This window comes from Hyaena hyaena, unplaced genomic scaffold (genome assembly GCF_003009895.1).
Source record: "Hyaena hyaena isolate Hyena2069 unplaced genomic scaffold, ASM300989v1 scaffold_4, whole genome shotgun sequence".
In the NCBI taxonomy this organism is placed as follows: domain Eukaryota; kingdom Metazoa; phylum Chordata; class Mammalia; order Carnivora; family Hyaenidae; genus Hyaena; species Hyaena hyaena.
In genome coordinates, this window is record NW_024080636.1 from 6,533,748 (window position 1) to 6,553,553 (window position 19,806).

The 19,806-nt window shown below is 57.2% G+C and overlaps 1 protein-coding gene across 2 annotated transcripts in view; it reads left to right on the plus strand.

Annotated features, from left to right (window-relative positions):
* TBC1D22A (TBC1 domain family member 22A) overlaps positions 1–19,806 on the plus strand; it is a 299,853-nt gene that overhangs the window by 150,459 nt on the left and 129,588 nt on the right. For both annotated transcript variants that reach the window (XM_039236992.1, XM_039237000.1), the window contains exon 9: positions 14,065–14,171. In XM_039236992.1, the coding sequence (XP_039092923.1) occupies positions 14,065–14,171 (107 nt within the window). The remainder of the gene's footprint in view (positions 1–14,064; positions 14,172–19,806) is intronic.

A 19,806-nucleotide genomic window follows, 5' to 3' on the forward strand; every position in this document is an offset into this window, starting at 1 on the left:
GAATGCTGGGACAGGGACCCAGAGGTGGTGGTTCTCGCCAGTGGGTCCGGAGGGCTCTGCCCGAAGGCCTTGCGGTTCCTTCCTGTCCGTGGTGCCTGTGGCCCCCTGGGGTGGCACAGAGCCAGAGGCCTTTAAAGCCAGAGCAGGTCTTTCTGGTTCTCTTGGGTTGGGGGTCGGGGGCCGGCAGAGCTTGCCACCCGGTGCCCCAGTCCCGCTGTGTCGTCGGGTGGGGGTGGGTCCCCATGCACCTCCTGCTCCCCCTTCGCCGCCTCTGAGTGTGAGGGGAGCAAGTACTTACTTCCAGAGACAAGAACCCCCCTCACCCCCGCCACGCTGCCTGTGGGACGGAGCGGCAGCTGCGCTCCCCAAGTGGTTGGCTCTTGCACGAACCCCATGGAGAGAGAGGGTATTTTCCTCTGAGCTCCACCCCACGGTCACTCTTTCCACCTGACGAGCATGAAGCTCTTGTTTTAGTTAAGTGTGAAAAGAGGTGGGTATCGCTGTGGCCCATGGAGGCGGCCCCCCGATGAGAACGTGTCCTGAGTGCCGCCCCCAGGCCTCAGCGAGCGGTTTCTGTTGCTTCTTGCGCTGCGGGGCCTGGGGCTCGTGGCCTGTCCTTTCCAGGCCATACGGTGAAACAGCAAAGGGAAACCGGCCCTGACGCTATGTGAAGGACAAGTCAGGCATGGGCTGGGCCTCCCGTATGTGGGTTTTGTCCCCGTCTCTGTCCGCGGTCACCCTGCCGGGCGGGAGGGGGCAGCTGGGAACGGGTGGTGGTGGGGAGGGGACGCATGAGGGGCTTCTTGGACTCAGGCGCCTGTGAGATGTGCACCCCCCTGGAGGACCGGTGGGGGCCGGCACGACCTCCCCTCCCGGGTCTGCGGGGCCTGTGGGTGCCCAGGCGGTCCCCCGGCGGCCACACTCTGGCAGGGGGCCTTGGAAGGGAGGGCCTGCCTCTGCTCTCGCCTGCCGTGGCCTCTCTCGTGCTGGTGCCGCCGCCACAAGCTCATGGGACCTGCCCTTGCGGGGGTCAGAGCTGACCACGGCCCCCCCCCCCCCACCCTCCTTTCTGAGTGCCCTGACCCCATCGCTGTGCCCACTTGTTCTTTGGTACATTCTGTGTGTTGTGTTACTTTTCTGGCGTATTTCACACCTTCTGTCCTTTTGGGCATCAGTGTGGACTTGGTCTTTCGGATTCCCTCACTGTATTGACCCGAGGGCCGTGTTTGCCTTCTGATTTCAGTTGGCTCCTTGGTCCTCTGAGCAGACTTGCGTTATTTGGCCTTCTGGCTCTACCCCCAGGTACTTCCCAACGCCTTCGTGATGCCCAGTCTCCTTGTGCAGTTCTCTGCCCACACGCACACCGTGGAGGGTGGTGTCACAGGCTCAGACCCGCTTTTCTCTCCTGTGCCTGCGGAGCAGGGTCCCAGTGGTGCCTGGCCGCTGGTGACTGAGCACAAAACAGGTCAGGAGTCTCTGCTGCTACGTCTGATTGAGCCCGTCCTCTCCCTCCTTACGACTAACAGGAGAGCCGGGCCGTCTGGTGCCCCCTGCGGAACGCAGCAGGGTGACCCTCCACCGAAGAAAGTGCATGTTCTTAGAGCACAGAAAACCCACAGCCGGGTTCCTAGCACGAGGAGAGTCTCATACGGTCGGTGGGAAATGACAGGAAAGTGATTCAACACAAGTACAGGCCTTTGAGGCTTTGCCTGGGGCCTTCGCCCTTCACCTGCCCAGAGCCTGGTGCTGGTTGGGGTCGCTTCATCTCTTCTCCCAGGGTGTTAGTACCGAGTTCTCCACTCTTCCCTGCCCTGGAGTAAACAGAGACCCTTACACCAGTGCACGGAAACAGTCTCGCTTCCCAGAGGCCAGTTAAGGATTTCAGGACACGTGGCAGATGGCCGTTGGGCATCATCTGGGAGGTGCAGACCCACGCGTGGGCTCGCCTGTGACTGTGCTCTGCCCATTGCCTGCACACCTGGGGCCCTACCTTCACATGGTAGTTAGCTCTTCAGGCCTGAGCTGGACGCCGGCAGGCCCAGCCGCTGAGCGCATACCCACACGACACAGATACGGAAATTGTGCGCGGCGGGTACAGTGTTGGAAGGTACCAGGTTGCCCCAGGGCTTGTAACATCCAGCACTGCGTCCTCCGTTGTGCGTCTTATGATCCAGGTACAGACAGGACAAAGAAGTCCAGAAGCCATTTCTTCAGGCGGTGTGGTTGGGGCGGGGGGGCGGGGACTGGAAGACCTTTGACCCCAGCCCCTTGGTCAGTGACAGTTCTGTGCCGCAGAGGCTCTGTAGCAGCAGGCAGGCTTGCTGGGCTCATGGAGGGTGGGATGGTGCCAGGGTCTGGGCACGGTGTGCCCTGCAGAGTTTGCCAGCCGGACAGGATGAGGGTGTGGGGTCCGTGGAAGGTTAGCCTGCGCCGTAGTGGTGCAGGCTGCTTAGTCCCTCGTGCGTTTTCCACAGTGACCGTAGGCCCCTGCGTGTTTGTGCAGCCGCCCGGGTGCAGTGCAGGCCCGAGCCCTGTGGACAGCCTGGGCGAGGTGCTCTGCGATGGGATTCTGCCCGTGCCAAGTGTGCTTTCCTGCAGGAGGCGCCGGTGTGTGAACCCCGGCCAGAGGGAGCCCTTCCCGGGACAAGGAGACCCGACCCCCCACTTTGTGTGGCCGCCACTGGGACCAAGTGATCAAGAATGGCTTCGAGGAACAGTCACAAAGAGTCGTGTGGACAAAAAGTCACACTTCACCATGGAATGCACATTAAGCCTCATTTTCCTGAGCTGTTTGTGTCTTCGTAGTCAGCAGAGAGGGGAGAGGTCGGCGGGGCCAGTGGTCCTGGATGACGCGGGCTATGGCGTAAATCGCGAGCCCTCCTTGAAAATGATCCCCAGTATCTGTCAAGAGCCCTAAAATGCCCTTACTCTTTATGTACTGATTTCATTTGAGATGTTTATCTCGAGGAGCCGCACGAAGGATGCTCCTGGGGACCTTCCTCGTCGTTGGGAGGCTGGCAGCCAGTAGGGGTGCGGCCCGCTCCCGGGGCAGCACTGGTCCTGCAGCCTCGTGCGCACCTTCCTGGAACGCGGCTCCAAGTAGTGTCATAAATTGGAAAATTCTCATTACGAATGTCAGACCTCGATAGCATACAAATTTATCTTTCCAGGATAACTGTAGTCCTGTCAACGCTGAGTGAAAAGTACGTGCAGAAAAGATTGGAACGCAGACGTAGTCGGGTCTCCTGGTTGTACTTTAGGTGATGGACATGGGGTGGATCCCCCCCCTTAATTACAAGTTTGAATCCTTCAGATTTTCTGTGACTGAACTCAAAATAGCCAGTGCCTGATCGTCACACGCCTGCGGGACCTGGAGGTGCCCTGGGGACCTTCCCCAGGCACACGTTGCCCCCTCGGCGCCTGCTCCGGGCCCCGCTGTTCCCGAGGCCTGCGCGCTCCTGCTGCGCCCATTGAGCAGTGGTCTCCGGCCAAGTTTGTTGGCTCTGAATGGAACAGCCATCGATTCCTGAGTTCCCAGCGTGCTTCCTGTTTACTGTTGAGGGAAATGGAACCCTCCCAGGATGAAACGTGCTCTGCTGGGTCCAGCAGGAGGGTGTTGAGCGCCTCCCGTGACGCAGAGCTTTGGACTGGACCGTGGGTGATGGCTGCTGTTAGTGGGGGGACAGCCGCCCCTCCTGGCTGGCAGCTGTCGATTCCCTGGCAGGCACCCACACTTGGCTGTGCTGCAGGTTGGGGCCCTGGTTCGGTGCCGTACGTGTGGCACCCTGGGCGGGGAGGGCCGCAGAGCTGTGCGCACATTGGCTGGCTGCCGCTTCGGAGTGGTTTCTTTGTTGGACTTTTCCACAGTTGCATCTTCAGGGTAGCTTCTCGGTGCACGGCAGCCACACTGGGCCCCCTGACTCTGGTGGCCTGTAGCATTCATGGCAGCCACGAGCCAGGGAAGGGAAGAGCCCTCATTTTAAATGAAGTCGGCATGTTCTTTTTGGGGGAACGTGTTTATTTTCGCTGACACTTCAGAGCCACACGGTTGAGTCCGTTATTTTGAGCAGGAGTAGGTTTCAGGGAAGGGAAGGAGGCGTCCCATTTTGCTTCGACCTCGTGGTCCAGTGTGCAGACCCTGCGTCCAGACTTTGTTTGTCGTTGCCGCGGGCCCTTTCCTTGGTAATGTCATTTCCACGCGGTTGGGTTAGGTACAGTGTGAGCAGTATTTTATTCCCCATTTATTGTTCATTTGCTGGCTGTGGCAGAGAGGAAGGACTGTGCTGAGATGTGTTAAGTCCTGATTGATGGGCTGGCGGGGCGCTGCCAGGGCTGCTGAGATCTTGGTTTGCCGGCCTGGCTCCTGGCAAGGCCGTGCTGGGGAGTGACCGCAGACGGCCACTCATGCAGGCGTGTGGGAGTTGCTGCAGAGGCCATGCCGTAAACCCCAATTCAGTCTCTGTGTGTGACATGCAGAGGCTGGGCACTGGGGAATGCCACACCCCAGTCTAGCTGTGAACTGGGTCAGTGGAATCCCAGCTGGGATGTGAGTAGCATGAAAACATGAGCAGAGTTCGGGAGTTGACGTGTCTGAATGATTTATCGAGGACCAAGAATGGACAGTGACAGTGACTTAGTTTTTTGTAAATGGCCCCAGCTGGCCTTGCCCTGTTGGGGCTGTCCCTGAGAGCCGGAGCGTCCCTCGGTCAGAGCAGCAAAGTCTTCCAAGTAGCCGGTTCTCTAAGACCCTGCCTCATCTCAGCAGCAGAGGGACCTGCAGCTTGATTTTCCGTGAGTGCATTTCTTGTCTTTTCGCTGTGCTGTTACTGGTAAAGTCTGATGGTTATGCAGGTAACCCCCATCTCACCGTCCAACTCGGGGGACCCACGGGCAGCCTGCTGGCTGTCCCTTAGCACCAGGACTCCCGCCTCGGAGCCCAGCCCCCCTCACGTGCCTGGCACACCGTCTGGGCTCCGCGGAGCTCGTGGCTTCTCAAGGACTCTGACATCTGCCGTCAGGTGGTTTTTCCAGAACCCATTTATCCTTTCCTTCGCAGACGATCTGTTTCCCATTACTGGTATCATGGTGGGTATTTTAGATGTTGACAATGGATCGGTTTATGAAACAGGTGAACTGCTGTACCTCATGGTGTGATTTTGAATTTGCTTATAGCTAGTGCTGTTGACCATTCTTTATGTTTTGAATTGACTTTTAGAAGTAACTTTCTTGGGTATTTTCCTTATGTTCAGCAGACATACGTGTGTTTCTCATTGCACAGTGATTTTTGGTAGAGTTTTCCCAGATGCAGAAAGACAAACTGTCCTACTTTCTAGTTTTCCCCCACGGAACGCCATGTAAACTTTGTACGTGGCGTTGTGGACCGCGGTCTCTCCTGCCCCGGGCTTCTCCTCGGGACGGTTTTTCTGACCCGCGCACCGGGCTGGTCCTGCCGTCTGGCTGTCATCTTCACCCTGGGTGAGGCGTCTGCTCACATGTTGGGGGACACTTCGGGCCGGGGAGCACCCCACGTGCACCCCTCGCTCCCCTGCCCGAGGCCACGCGCCCAGGCTTTCAGGCACGTGTTGGTCAGTCTTTCCGTTTGGCTGCGTTATTAATGGTTTGAGTGAGAGAGCATTTTGCTGATTGATTTAAAGACCCATTTATCCTCTGAGGAATTATTTTTGACTTAATTAGGTAAAGGGAGTAAATCAGTTTAATGGATTGATTTATTATCAGCTTGCGCTTTCACGTTATCCTGACTCAGGCGAGCGCACTGTGTGCGTAGTCTGCCGTCTCTTCTGAAGGGTGGGGGCCTCTCTGGTCCCCTGATGGCAGCACAGCCCAGGAGGAAGGGAGTCTGCCCCTTTCTACTCATGTTTCCTCATGTCCCTTCATGCCATGGCCCTACATGATGGAGGACTTTCGTCCTGTGCCCCAACAAGAGGTCCCCAGCGCCGGGCACCTCTGGTGGCCACCAGCTGCTCCAGTTGTTTACGTAATTACTCCGCCTTCCTTGACCATGAGCTCCTGGCCGGATTCATTCACGTGCTTGGTGCATATTTATCAAGTACCTGCCGTGTGCTGGGCCCTGGTGGGGGTGCTGGGGTCCCAGAGAGTGTGGTCCTGCTCCTGAGGGGCCTGAGGGAGCACAAGTAACCACATGGCGTGTGGGGTAGGGGGTGCAGCTGGTGACTCTTGTGCAGGAAACACAGAGGGGACCATGGCGCACATGGTGGTGTGTCAGCGTGGGCCTTCTCTCCTCTGCAGTGGACGGCCCCGGGCCCGATAGCTTGTGGGGGGGCCCACTGGACTCTCTGGCAGCCTTGCCTCTCCAGAGGGGCATCGGCAGGGGGGCCCACACTCTCCTTTGTGCCTCAGGAGCGGCTGGGGTTTGTAGACTCTGCTTGGGAACACCTCCAGTGCCTCTGGCCTGCTTTTGTCCCCAGATGGGTTCCCTTCTCTGCCTGCGTCCCTGCTGGCAGACGCCAGTGTGAGGCATTACCCTGATGTGCGCGCCTCTCCAAGGACCCCGCTTCCCTCCAGGAGGAAGCGCAGCTCTGCAGCCAGGCGCTGGGCTGCAGTACCGGGGTCCCCACCAGCTGTTCCCAACTGGGCCTCGGGGACGCCCCACAGGCGCGCTGCCTGGGCCTCGGGGGCGCCCCATGGGCTTGCTGTCTGGGCCTTGGGGGCACCCCACAGGTGTGCTGCCTGGGCCTCGGGGGCGCCCCACGGGCTTGCTGCCTGGGCCTCGGGGGCGCCCCTCAGGCTTGCTGCCTGGGCCTCGGGGGCGCCCCACGGGCTTGCTGCCTGGGCCTCGGGGGTGCCCCACAGGTGTGCTGCCTGGGCCTCGGGGGCACCCCACGGGTGCACTGCCTCGGCCTCAGGGGCGCCCGAAGGGTAAGCTGACTCTGGGCTCTCCCCCCCACCCCCCTTCTCCTTCCTGGGGAAGGCTTGGTTCTGCCATCTTCCAAGGCTCAGCCCAAGGCCACGCCTGCCAGAGCCCTGCCTGCCGGGGGCGAGCGGGACTCAGCTCTTCTGAACCTGCTGTCCCTCCCGACTGTCCCTTGTCACACTGCTCACTCGCCATGTGGCCGGTTCTTCATTTACATCTCCCTATAAATAAGTGGTCAATAAGCCTGATAAGCAAGCCCTGTAAACGGAGAACGGGTGACTCAGGAGTCAGTGGGTGAATGAATGTGTCCCCCACTTCCCCTGGGCTTCGTGCTGGCGGCTCTGTCTCCGCCTCCCCCAGCCTGGTTCCTACAGTGAAAGTCCTCCGTCCGTGTTAACACAATCAATCAGTATTTCAACCAGTAGCATTTCTATTAACAGAAACTCCTACTCACAGCGTTATTAAAAAATCAAAGATCTGGTCAAGCCAAAAGACTGTTGTGAAATTAAAATTCTTCCTTTTACAAAAGTCACATAGAAACAAGGATCATTAAAGAGACAGACCTTCCCTTCACTCTTTGCCTCGGTACCCACACGGGTGCAGACATTGTCAAGGGTGCACTTCCGCATGGAGCCAGGAAGCAGGGCGCCTCCTCTGGACAGAGGAGCAGCTCCCCACCAGTGCTGTCCCCTGCCTGCGGTTTGTGTGGGGCCGGGGGCCCCCCATTGGGGCCACGTTGGGGTGGAGGTTGGTTCTTGTCGTTGGGGTCCCTCTAGCACCGGAAGACTGGTAGGTGCGTGTGGCCACGTCATGACATCTTGCCCGTAGTGAGCACGTTGTCCTTGGTTTGTCCCTGACTTGTGACCATGGTCTGCTGCTGTCTCCTCGTCCACTCACCCTATGCCCGTGTCTGTGGGCTACAGGTTTTCAACCACATAACAGAATTGGGAATCCTGATGGTGGCTTATTTATAACCTTGAGTTGACCATTCTCCGTATTAGCATTAAACATTCGTAGTGCTGAACCAATCTGATCATAACGTTAGTTGTTTTTGCTGAGCCACGGACTTCTGTGAATTTACAGTCTTGAGTTGCGGTACCGCTCTTACCAAAGCAGGACTTTCCCCTCCGTCTTGGAACCCAAGTCTATGTAATTAAGTGCTAAAACCTCCATCACCAAAGTGTCGGGCTTTCAAATTTAAAACTCCCAAGTTGCGCCATGCGAAAGATTAGACCGTAGAGTGATTCCAGCGAGCTTATGAAGGAGAGAGTATTTTTGATTACCAGTTAAGCTCCTAATTACGTGAAGAGGTTTATTGCAGGGTTTGTGCAATGTGGGTGATTAACACAGTCATAACAGCCCGGCACGCTCCCCTCCCTCACCTGCACGGCTCACCCGCAGGTGTTGGCTCGCACCCGCGGCTCGTGCTGTGCGAGGCCGCGGCCACACTTACGTCGGGACTCCATGCCACGCCATCCCTTGAAGTCACGGGCTCTGTTTAAATTTGAGGGGTTTCTCCCTTTGTGATTACCAAGCTGCCCCATTTGGTTTACTGCGAGGGAGAGCCTGGCCACGTGCCAGGCCTTTTTACTTTCTTGCACTCCCTGGTCATTACAGGATCCCGGCCTGTGCTACCGTGGCCGTTTCCGGGGCCCACGCTGATGTTTTGTGGAAGCGGGCAGGTATTGTCATGGGCGCGGAGCCTCTGATGAGGGAGTCCCAAGGAGACCCAAAGCTCCAGTCAGCCTGTGGTGGTGACAGGCTCTTTAGCCCACGACAGGTGTCATGAGCAGGGGAGTGCTGTTGTAGCTGTGAGGTTGTGCCTCTCAGCTCTGTAGAGGCACAGGGGATCAGTGAGCCGTGGCTGGCCCTTCCTCTCCTCGCTGAGTCAGGGGTCTCCGTCTGTGCCTCGCCCTGCCTCAGTGAGACCGAGGGGTTGGCCATTGTCAGCCGGACTCTGTTCGTGGCCAGGCCCCGCTGCGTCCTGGCGTGGTAGCCTCCTGCAGGCCCTTTGTTTGTCAGCTGGGTCTGCTCACCTGGGACTGTTTCAGACGTAGTGGGAGGGCGCACTCTGCAGACACAAGCGCTCTGTCCACGATGCTGTCCCGTGAGCAGCCTCATCACCACAGCATCCTTGGTCTGAGCCCATCAGCCTGCCTCTTCCTTATGCATCGACCCTATGTAGTTTTCTGGGTGTGCAAGCATGGACGAGACATTTCTGCTCTTTCTTTACCCAAGACAGCTTTTTAGATACTGCTAAGTAGCAATTCTGTCCCTGTGTGGTGTTTTCCTTACCACGCTGTATGTTCTCCATTTTTTTACTAGTTCCTTATACCTGCCTATTTCTTATACCTGCCTAGCCACCCACCCATCCATCCACCCATGCAGCCACTCCGCCATACATCCACCCACAAGCCAGTCCACCCACCCAGCCAGCCACTCAGCTACCCACCTGTCTACCCACCCACTCAGCCATACTCCCACCTACCACCCACCCACCCATTCACCCTCCTACTGGCCCACCCACCCGTCCATCCATCCACCCAGCCAGCCAGTCACCCCCCACCCACACATCCACCCACCCACTGATCCGTCCATCCATCCACCTACCTACCCATCTGCTCACCCATCTACCCACTTACTCATCAAAAAATCCATCCATCCATCCATCCATCCATCCATCCAACCACCCACCCACCCACCCACCTACCCACCCACCCATCCATGGACCCACCCAGCCACCCATTCACCGTCTAGCGGGACAGTCATGACTGGCTCTGGAGATGCTTAGTGTTCTGTGCTGTTCACACTTTGTAGGATGGCAAGTAGTGTCCCCACTTCTGAATGGCAGCAGGTCCCCTCACCCTTACCGTTCTGACCTCCACATGCTCCACAGACTTCTCGGAGCACTTAGAAGGACAGTACCAACCACCCTTGGGGACCTCTTCTCTAGGGGTATTTATCTGTAGAAAAGATAGATGTTGGTGGAACTATCCTCTCTGCATAAACAGTGTTTTTCTCCTACTGCAAAAGTCGTACATGTTAATAGTGAAAATTTGTTTTTCTATTTATTCTCTGCCCTTGTGTAAAAAGTAAAGAGCGGGGATAATTACCACCCTCCCCCTCTTTCCCGGGGGCACCCAGTCCTGTCTCTGGTTTCTTTCTGAGCAGTGTTCTCTGCACGAGTGTGTGTACAACATGCAAATGTGGAGTTTCTGATAGACATGGCGTTGTTGATAAAGACAGGATTATGTTACATATTGCTTTTTAAACAATGGTGTGGCATGGCAGCCTTTTCAAAGAATTCATTTAAATCATCTCCTAAAGCCTTTTTATGACATGAGAAGGTGAAGGAGATGTTCTAGAGTAGACGTCTGTCTTACATCTTGGGCCTTTGTACGCCGGCGTGGTCCACGTGCGGCTGCCCATCTGCCTCGGGCTGGCCCGTGCCTTGTCTGTGTCCCCAGGTGCCACCTGGGTGAGCTGTGGCCGTGTCGACCTCCCTGCTGCCCGAAGCTCGGGGGTCAGAGCTCAACCCTTCTCAGCCCGGGGCCCGCAGGCTGCAGGGCTCAGCCCCGCAGGGTGGTGTGCGGACAGCGTGGGGAGGAGGCCCGGTGCGGCGCGCCTGCCGTGCTGCACGTGCTGGCGGGGGTGTTCGTGCTCACGGAACAAAGTAGGACACGGCGTCTGGTCCACTTTCAAATGAAACAGGCTGGCCTAAATTTCATGAAACACAGCCCTGTGTTGGGCACAACTGTTGCCGCAGTACCCTTGGCCTTTCCTGTCCTTCCGGGGCCTGTGGCCCCACCTGGCTGGGAGAAGGCCGTGGCGGGCGTGTGCGGGGCCAGCCCGGGGGTGCCCTGTGTGGCACCCGCCTCCCGTGGCAACCGGCGCCTCCAGCAGCTTGTGGACTGTGTGTTGTGGGTCAGAATTAGCCAAACACAAATCCCTGTGGCCCAGAGGGGTGGGCCCCTGAGAGCCCCCTGGCCAGGCATCATTCGGAGGACCCCCCCATGTGACAGGCATCTGAGGCCCCCCCTTCCTTTTGTCAGGCGAGTTCTGCGTGTTCTCTTTTGTCCTGCAGATTCACGATTTTCCCCTTTGAAATGTTTCTTCTTTTGAAGCCTGGGGTTGCCTAGAATCCCTCCACTCCCCTGGTTTCCTCTGGGGGAGCTCAGTGGGCAGTGTGCCGCCTCTCTCCCGTCACTCACCATGGCACACGCTTGAGGGGCCAAGTCCTACGCAGCACATGCTCCGTGGCTGCTGGGTCCCAGGGCTTCCTGGTGGCTCCCGGTTCAGGCTCCCTCCCCACCTGGTGCCCCTTCTTGCCCCAGGATGTGGAGGCAGCATGCTCTGGGTGGGGGGCATGTACCTTTGGGTTAAAACTGTCACAGCCATTGGCCATTTTGGGGTTTTGACTCAGAACCTATGGCTGCCCCCCAGGGGTGCGTCCCCCAGGCTCATGGCAGATGGTAAGGTAGGTTAGCACCCCACCGACCCCACCTGTGCTACATGTGCTGGTTTTGCTCGGTTTGGTCTGGGCTGTGCCCCTAGACCCACTGGTGCCAGTCTCCTGGGGACCTCCAGGGGCCAGCTGTGCCAGCCACAGGGGTTTCTGGACTCGGCTCTGAATCCCGACCCCGGTGCGGGGCTTCCGAAATGTTCTGTGCCGCCCGCCCTCTGTGCCTTCTCCATGTGAGCGGGTGCCTTCCCTGGGAGGGTGGTCACATAACTCATTGCGACACTAAGGGTCCTTCCCTTTCTCTTGGCCTTTGGAAGACAGGTCAGCCCAGGGCTTCTCTGGGTTAAATCCGTTACTCATTAAGGTGACAAGTAACAAACGGCCCATTGTGGGAAGTGACACGTAATGGAGGCTCCCAATGACCTGGCCTGGGATAGAGCGGCAAGCCAGCCGAGCAGACCGAGAAGGAGCTCTGAGGCTCGTGCCGCCTCAGGCCGCTGCCTGCGCCCTGCGCCTCTGCGCTGGGGGCCCCGCTGCCCGGGGGAGGGGGCTTGAGGCCAGGAGGCTTTGTTTCCCTGCTGTGACAGCTGACCAGCTGAGGAGACATCTCGGTGCTTTGATGGCCCTTGAAAGAGAGACGATGTTGATGGCAGACGTCCCGGGAGGAGCCCCCTGATGACGGTCACTGAGCCGGCTCCCCGAGGCTGCAGGACATCAGATCCGCTCGAGTGTGCTGCGACGTTGAACTGACTCCACCGAAGCCAGGAGGCTACTTAAGACTCGTGGCGCCTGCGAGCTTGATCTTCCAGCAGGACCATGTCGTGTCGGGGGGACCTCGTGTGCTTGGCGAGGAGCCCTGGGAGACCCAGTTTCCTCCTCTCTAAACGGGTGGAGTTGCTGGCCTGGACCCATGCGTCCTCGTGGGCGTGAACCCGGCAGGGATGCATGTCCAGGGCGCACCTGCCTGTGGAGGCTCAGTGGCCCACACGGAGGGTCTGGCCAGGCTTTGGCACCCAGACCCCTGGCCCGTTTTTACCGTCGTGCGTTCTGCTGTGAGCAGGGAGTGGGTGGAGGGCGGTTCCCCGAGTCCCTGGCAGCCCCGCAGTGTGGCCAGGCGAGGCCATGGCAGGCTCACCCTGAGGACCCCGCTGCTCCAGGTCTCATGCGGCACCAGCCCCATGTACCTCCAGGAGCGAGCACAGCGCCATCCTGCCGTGGGGGGTCACGGACGGGCCAAGCTGCTGTTTGTCTGTGCCCCGTTTCCAAGGGTGCCGTGCTGGTGATAACCGACGGGTGACGGGGGTTAATGAGCTGGTCCGACGAACAGCGGAGAGGAAGCCTGGCGTCTGATAGCCGCTCAACAGGCGCTGGCAGTTCCTACTCTTAAATGATCGTCCTTTCTGCCCACTTAGGGCTTTCTAAATACGTTCTCGGTGGAATCATTTATTTTCTTAAAGAAGATTTGCCTTGTGAAGATGCCATGCATGTTGGCCAAATAAAAAATAAATAAAAAAATAGAATACATAATTTTTAAAACATTTATGAGTGTTATGCTGGAGAATAGCAGTTTTTATAAGGATCTGAAATTAGTCCTTTCAATCTTCTGATAAGCCAATTCAATCTGGCATCTGTTTGCATTTTAAAACTTTTTTTTAAATGTTTATTTTTGAGAGAGACAGAAAGAGAGTGAGTGAGTGCTGGAGCCTGTGAGCGAGGGAGGGGCGGACGGGGCCGACAGAGGGTCCAAAGTGGTCTATGTGCTGACAGCAGAGAGCCTGACGCGGGGCTCAAACCCACGAAATGGGAGATCGCGACCTGAGCCGACGTCAGACGGCTCAGTGTCTCCCCACTGAGACACCCAGGCGCCCTGCAGTTTACAACTTTTAGGTTTTCTCACTGAGTTTTTTACATTTGAAGAATGAAGTTGCCCGATCACTGTTACCTATTCCTGCCTATACCTGTTCCCATACCTGTTCCCATACCTGTTTCTGCTGTAGCAGAGCCCCCTCCCCCTGCCAGCGTGGTTTTGGAAACTCTAACCTTGGAGACTAGTTTTTAGAGAAATTATTATCTAATGAGTATGTGACTGTATTAGAAGCAGAATTTTAAACACCTTAATGAAAAACCTTTCAGATCTGTGTCAAGAATAAGGAATATATTGGGGCGCCTGGGTGGCTTAGTCGGTTAAGCGTCTGACTTTCGCTTGGGTCATGATCTCGCGGTTCGTGGGTTCGAGCCCCGCGTCGGGCTCTGTGCTGACTGCCAGCTCAGAGCCTGGAGCCTGTTTCAGAGTCTGTATCTCCCTCTCTCTCTCTGGCCCTCCCCTGCTCACGCTGTCTCTCTCTTTCCTAGAAATAAAAATTTAAAAAAAAAAAAAAAAAAAAAAAAAAAAAGAATAAGGAATATATTTTAGGTCCTCTCTGATTAGGGTACAAAATGCTTGAGAAGCAATAATTTACAACGTATTAATTATGTTAATTAATTGGAGAAGACTCAGAATATTAATTATCTGCAACTAATTAGGTATTAAAAGTGAGAACCATTCAGTGATGAGGGGCAAGACTCGGAGCCACCCAGGCAGAGTGAGCAAAGGGCCTCGTGCACCCTTGTCGCAGCCTGCAGGTCTCCGACCGGCCCCGCCCCCGCCCCGCCCCGCGGTGTGTGTCCCGTGGGTTAACGGCTCGCTGTCTTTCCCATGCTTCCCCCGCAGAGGAGGACGTGGACGCCGCCGATGTCTCCCGCGTGCCCGCCGGCGTGCTGCGTGACGTGGAGGCCGACACGTACTGGTGCATGAGCAGGCTGCTGGACGGTATTCAGGTGAGCCCCCGCCGGCCCGGCACGGCCGCCCCGGCCCTGAGACCAGGGTCACGAGCAGCCCTGCCCCCTGCCCCCGTGCCCAGCGTGGCCGCCGCTACCCTCCGCAGCCTCCCTTTCTGCAGCCGGGCTCGCGCCCCCTCCGCAGGGCTGACTGGCCGTGGGAGAGCCCGTGCGCTCGCGCCCGCCTCTGGGGACGGTTCCGGCGGCAGGGTGCGGTGCAGGGCTCCTGGCGGCCGGCTCTCCCCTCCCCCGCGGAGTCCGGTCCCCGCACACGCCCAGCTCTCCTGCTCTGCTGCCTGTGACGCCCAGGGGTGCCAGCACCAAATGTAGGCTGTCGTCGGATAAGCCATTTCCCTGTCCTTGGTGGTGAACTGGATTCGGGGCCACCTACCCCTCACGGGGCGTCCAGTTCAGGGCCTCAGCCTCTCTTCTGTCACCCTGGGCCTAGGGGCAGCTGTCCGCACGGCGCCTGCTGGCCCTGGCGGGGGGTCTCACTGTCCCCGGAACCACAGCGGGGCCTGGTCCCCAGGGAGGCGCAGGCTGCTGGAAGCCTCCCCTCCCCCCGACCCCCCATGGTTGGGTGGTTGGGGGTCTGCGGACTTGGTGTCTGTTAGGACCGATGGTTGGGGTTTTCGCAGAAAGGCTGCAGGTCTCCTAGTGCCGGGGGTGGTTTTAGGAAAGGGGTTTGGGGAGAGCCCCCCGTAAAGCGGGGATGAGGACTGGGGCCTCTCGGTGTGGCAGGAAGCGGCGAGGAGATGGGGGCCCTCCCGCGGGCTGCGGGCCGTCTCAGGTGCGTTCTGTGCCCGCACCCCTTTCCTGGATGCATGCTTTGTGCTGGTGCCGCCCGCCGCCCTGGGAGGGACACGGGTGTCGGGCTAGGCCTCCCGGGAGCTCAGTGTGGGGCACAGGGTCAACCCAAGGCGGTGTCGTGAGGACATTGAGACATGTGCTCCTGAGGACCCGATTTGGGAGCTGAGTGGGACCTGGAGGGGTGACGGTGGGTGGGGAGCCCACGGCAGCGTGTGGAGGTTTCCTGAGGGACCTCGTGGGATGGCTGCGCCCCGGGTGGAGGCCGTGCTGGTGCCTGTGCGCTGTGCCGGGACCCCTTTCGTCACAGGTGAGTAGGGGCACTTCCGCCCGAAGAGAGAGAAGCTCGTGGGGTGCACGCGTCCGGCTGGGCTTTCCTGAGCCGTTGCCCTGGCGCTGTGCCCGACGCCCGTGCCGCTGGAGGCCGCAGCTCGCCTGCTGCCCGAGAAGCGGTTCGAGTGAGGCTCCGACGCGAGGCAGCCTCGAGTGCCGGGCCCGAGGCTTAGTGTGAATGAATTAGCCGGAAGGATGGTGCCGGGGAGCACAGCGTGGGTTTGTGTGACTTTTGGGAACCCCGAAGGGACAGAGCAGGCGGGAGGCCCTGCCGTCATGGAAGGACCCTTGTTTGCGTCTGCAGAGGAGATGTGCCTGCCGTGTCTGGGCCCCCGCGTCGGTCGTCATTTCCCTGCGTCGATCCATGTTTTCATGTTTTCGTCTTTCTCCCAAAACTTAAGACATTTTTTCCCCTTTCGAAAACGGATTGAATCGCAATGTGAGAATTTATAAATTTCAAATGTCACTTTTCTGATCATGAGTGATGGAATTTCTGCCATTTAAATATAAGATTATCCTGCTTCTGTTTGTAAATAAAGTCAGCTCTACGCTGGAAGTGACACTGGCTTTTCATTTGTCACCTGAGGCTTGTTGTCTGATAAAGTGGCTTCTCAACAAGGGTGGCGTGTGGCGTGTGGCGTGTGCGTTCCCCACGCTCTGCAGGCTGACGGGAGCCACGCGGCCCTCCCGTGGGCAGCGTTGAGGGGCCCCAGTTACCAGCGTCAGCGGGTGTGGGGAGGTGGGTCCTTCCCTGAGATGGGCCTGCTCGGCAAGGGGACTGTTTGGTGTGTGCGGTGCCACTGCCGTCTCGTTCGTGTGAGTGTGAGGGTCTGGGCTGACGGAGAAGCAGGAGGAAGGATGGACTGGGGCGGCAGCGCCCTGAGGGGCTGGAAGCTTCTGTTGCTGCATGGCCCCCGGCACCACTGGCTTCCGCCTTCCCGCTCCCTCTTCTTACTGCTGGACCCGCCCCGTGCTCGCCAGTCATTTGAGCACACGGGCCCGTCCTCCTCCAGCATCTCACCTTCTCATCGCACCCCTGCCTCGTTGCCGCCGTAGAGAATGCTGCGTGGCTTTGTTCAGTGCGGGCTCTCAGCCTGCTTCCCTGCATTTGAGGAAATTGTGCTAAATCCACGTGCCAGAGAGGCTGCAGGGACGCAGAGTCGCTGGGCCAAGTTGGTGCAGCGGCTCCCTCACCCGTGAGTGGGCATCCGCGGTCGGTGGGCAGTCACAGCAGGGCAGGGCTGAGGCCGTGACAGCCCAGCGTGCACTTGGTGGTCTCGGCCTCCCGGCAGGGCAGGGCAGATGTCACAGCCCCACACGCAGAGAGACCCCTTCCCGGGGATCACGGGCCATGTGTTGGGACCCACATCGGAGCCCCGAAGCCTGAGGTTTTCTACTCTGCTTTATGACCGCGTCCAGCCAGCATCCATGGAAATGACTGCTTTTTTGCTGGATAAGTTCTAGAAGGCAAAAACCACATTGGCTCCTTTTTCTGGAGAGGTAGCTGTGGTTTTGGCTTCCCTTGGGACTGCAGTCTGAGACTCTGTGCCCTGTGTTTGGCCAGAGCATGGTGAGCACTCGCCGTGTACAGGTCCTCACTTGGTCGCCAACCTGCTATCCCTGGGGGTGTGCATCCTGGTGGCCAGGGGTGTGGCGAGAGGGCGTTGCCGATGGAGGACAGAGTTCTGGGGGGGGCGGGGCTCTGGCCCCAGGAGGACGGCAGGCCAGGATGGGGGAGATGCTGCATGCTCCCAGCATATGCCTGGAGGCACCGGGTGATGTTGAGCCAAAATTGTCTGAAATGCAGAGGCTAGCTGGACTCCTTGGTGAGGGGAGCCCTCCAGAAACGAGGAGCAGTGACCTCGCTAGTGGGCGCTAGTAAGCTTGAATGGACTTGTCAGATGCAGTAGCACGTAAACGTTTAGGTGTTATGTCCCGGCATGGTGTGCACATCAGGTAGGCCTGCTCCTATGGGGAGATCACGGTGCTGCCCACAATCCAAAGTGACACGGTCCCTGTCCAGGCTCTCTGGCTGCATGTCTGCGTCTTAGAGAGTCCGGAGTTGCTCAAAGAACTCTTACCCCTATGGGTTAATTCTCACTGTCCTTACTGTGTTAGAAACCCAAATGGCAATAATTTGAAAATATTTAGTAAAGTATCCTAAAATAACAATGATGAAGGAATTACATGCTATTGTAAGTAACATTTCTCTGTGATGAGCTAGTATTTCCCACAGCACAGCTGTTTCGTGAGAAGGGGGCACCGTGTTCCTTTGTGGTAAGGGTCTCACATCACAGGAGACTGAAGACCGCTGAATTCGCACCTGCGCTGCTAGGTTCAGTCTGTTGTGATGGGCTGCTTCCGGTGGGACTGTGCGGAAACAGCCCAGCCTCACGCAGGCGGGTCGTTGGAGGAGGGAGGAGAATCTTCAAAGTCCTTTCCAGTGATCGTGGATGTTTTCACTTGCCAGGCGGCAGCTTCCTAGGGTTACTGCCATGTGACATTGAAGCCACATTGGTACCCGTTACGTTAAAACCCATTGGCCTGTCTTGCACTCCGAGAGGATGTTTTGCTCACGCGTGGCTCCGTGACATCAGACATTGGCCATTTGGGAAGCTGGGGTGTCTGGAGTGTGCGCATCTGGATGCTGACGTCCTTTGTTATATGGCATTAAAACTCCCACTATTGCTGTTTACCCTCTTCTTATGAGAAGAGCCTGTTGAGCCCAGAGGAGCAGATAAAAGTTCTTCAAAATTCCGATTTTGGCTTAAAAGCTCACATATTATTATCAGTGACACATATTGTAGATTGTTTTCATTGAAGTGACAAGTCTTTGTTCATTTTTGAGAAAATGTCTGCCAGAAACCAAAGTTTGAGTAACCAGTTTGCCTATTAGTCATTTTTTGCTAGTAAAAAATGATGTTCCTTGAAAAACGTATCTAACTCAGCTCACAGCTCAAACAATTGCACCAGGTGCTTTTTGAGAAAAACGTCACCATTTTTGGTACACATCTCCGGTGCTTTCTATGCTCTTCCCACTTTGCCCTGCGGAATTTGGAAAAGATGTTTACTCAGGGTTGAGATATGATGCAATATAAATCATAAACTTGAGAACTTTTCCTACTTCATCAAAGACATCCTTAAATGAAATTGCCTTCTATTAATCTTTTTCACCGAGAGTGTGCGGCACCCAGAACACGGTTCAGTGGCACAGCCCCGGTTCTGCCAGCGTGCCAGCATTTTACTTACCGCTTTTGGACCAGTGGTGCGGACGTCAGCGTGGTGACAAAGGTCAGTAACGTTGCTGTTACTGGGAACATGGTTTGGATCCCAGAGACCGCTTGCAAGGGTCTCCAGGATGGCGGCAGTTGGCCGGCCGCCCCCGAGAACCGCTGCTCAAGGGGCTGCCCTGGCCTGTGGCTTTCCCATAGAAAAGCACCCTGAAGACCAGCTCACGAGGCTGAGAAGGCACGTGCCGGGGTGAACCCAGAGCCCGAACAGCCTACAACGGCGATGGAACAGAACCAGAAAACGTGGAGCTTTCAAACATTTAACATGAAGAACAGAAACATTTTAAGAAAGAGCCCAACAGAACTTTTAGCAACCAAACTTGTGGTGGTTGAAGTTCAGAATTCCTTAGACACAGCAAAAGAGGGGATTAGTTAGTAGGATGAGAAGGTTCCTGGGGGGGCAGCACCGAGAGAAGGCGAGGTTCGGGCACGAGAGAAGGACAGCTGTTCAGGAATGGGAAAACGCCATGGGAGCCTCCGTGCATGCTGGTGGTGGCCGGAGCTTTCCAGCACCCAGGCAAGGCGCTGGCACTTAGGCTCACTGTACAAACAGGTCTCAAGAAAGAGGGATTAAAATACCACATCAGAGAACCAAGAGCGAAGCTACTAAATACGGGAGGTCAGAGAAAATGTTACAGAATCGGCTGGCAACAGGCAGGCGAATCCCCGGGGTGGACGGTTCGATGGGAAACAGGCCGCGGCCGGAACAGCAGACGCCACGATGAGACAGAATGTGTTTGGTGTTCTGGAGGGCGCAGCTGTCAGGCCAGCTTCATTTACGAGCGAGATCCAACTCCATGCTACTTATGAGACACTCGCCTCAAACGTACGATTACATGACGGCACGCAGGAAGGGCTTGGGAGAAACCCAACAGATAAACAGTGGCCAGGATAACAGCCATCGTCGGCGTAGCTCTCACGCAGATATTAGATGTAATAGATTTTAAGGCGGAAAGCATCATTTGGGATGAAGAGTATCACTGCCAAGGGACAAGTGGATGAGTTTACCAGGGAAGACGCACTCCTGAATGTCCGCTTTGACAGCATTGGGTGTGTGTGTGTATTGAAGTGCATCTCCTGAGTACCTGTGTGGGGGCGGGTGGGGAGAGGAGAGGCAGAAACGTGGCGGCAGTGCCAGAAGACACTGCCAGTGTCAGATGCTGGCTGAGCTGTTTGCATGTAACTGCTTGCTGCCTCAGTTTCCC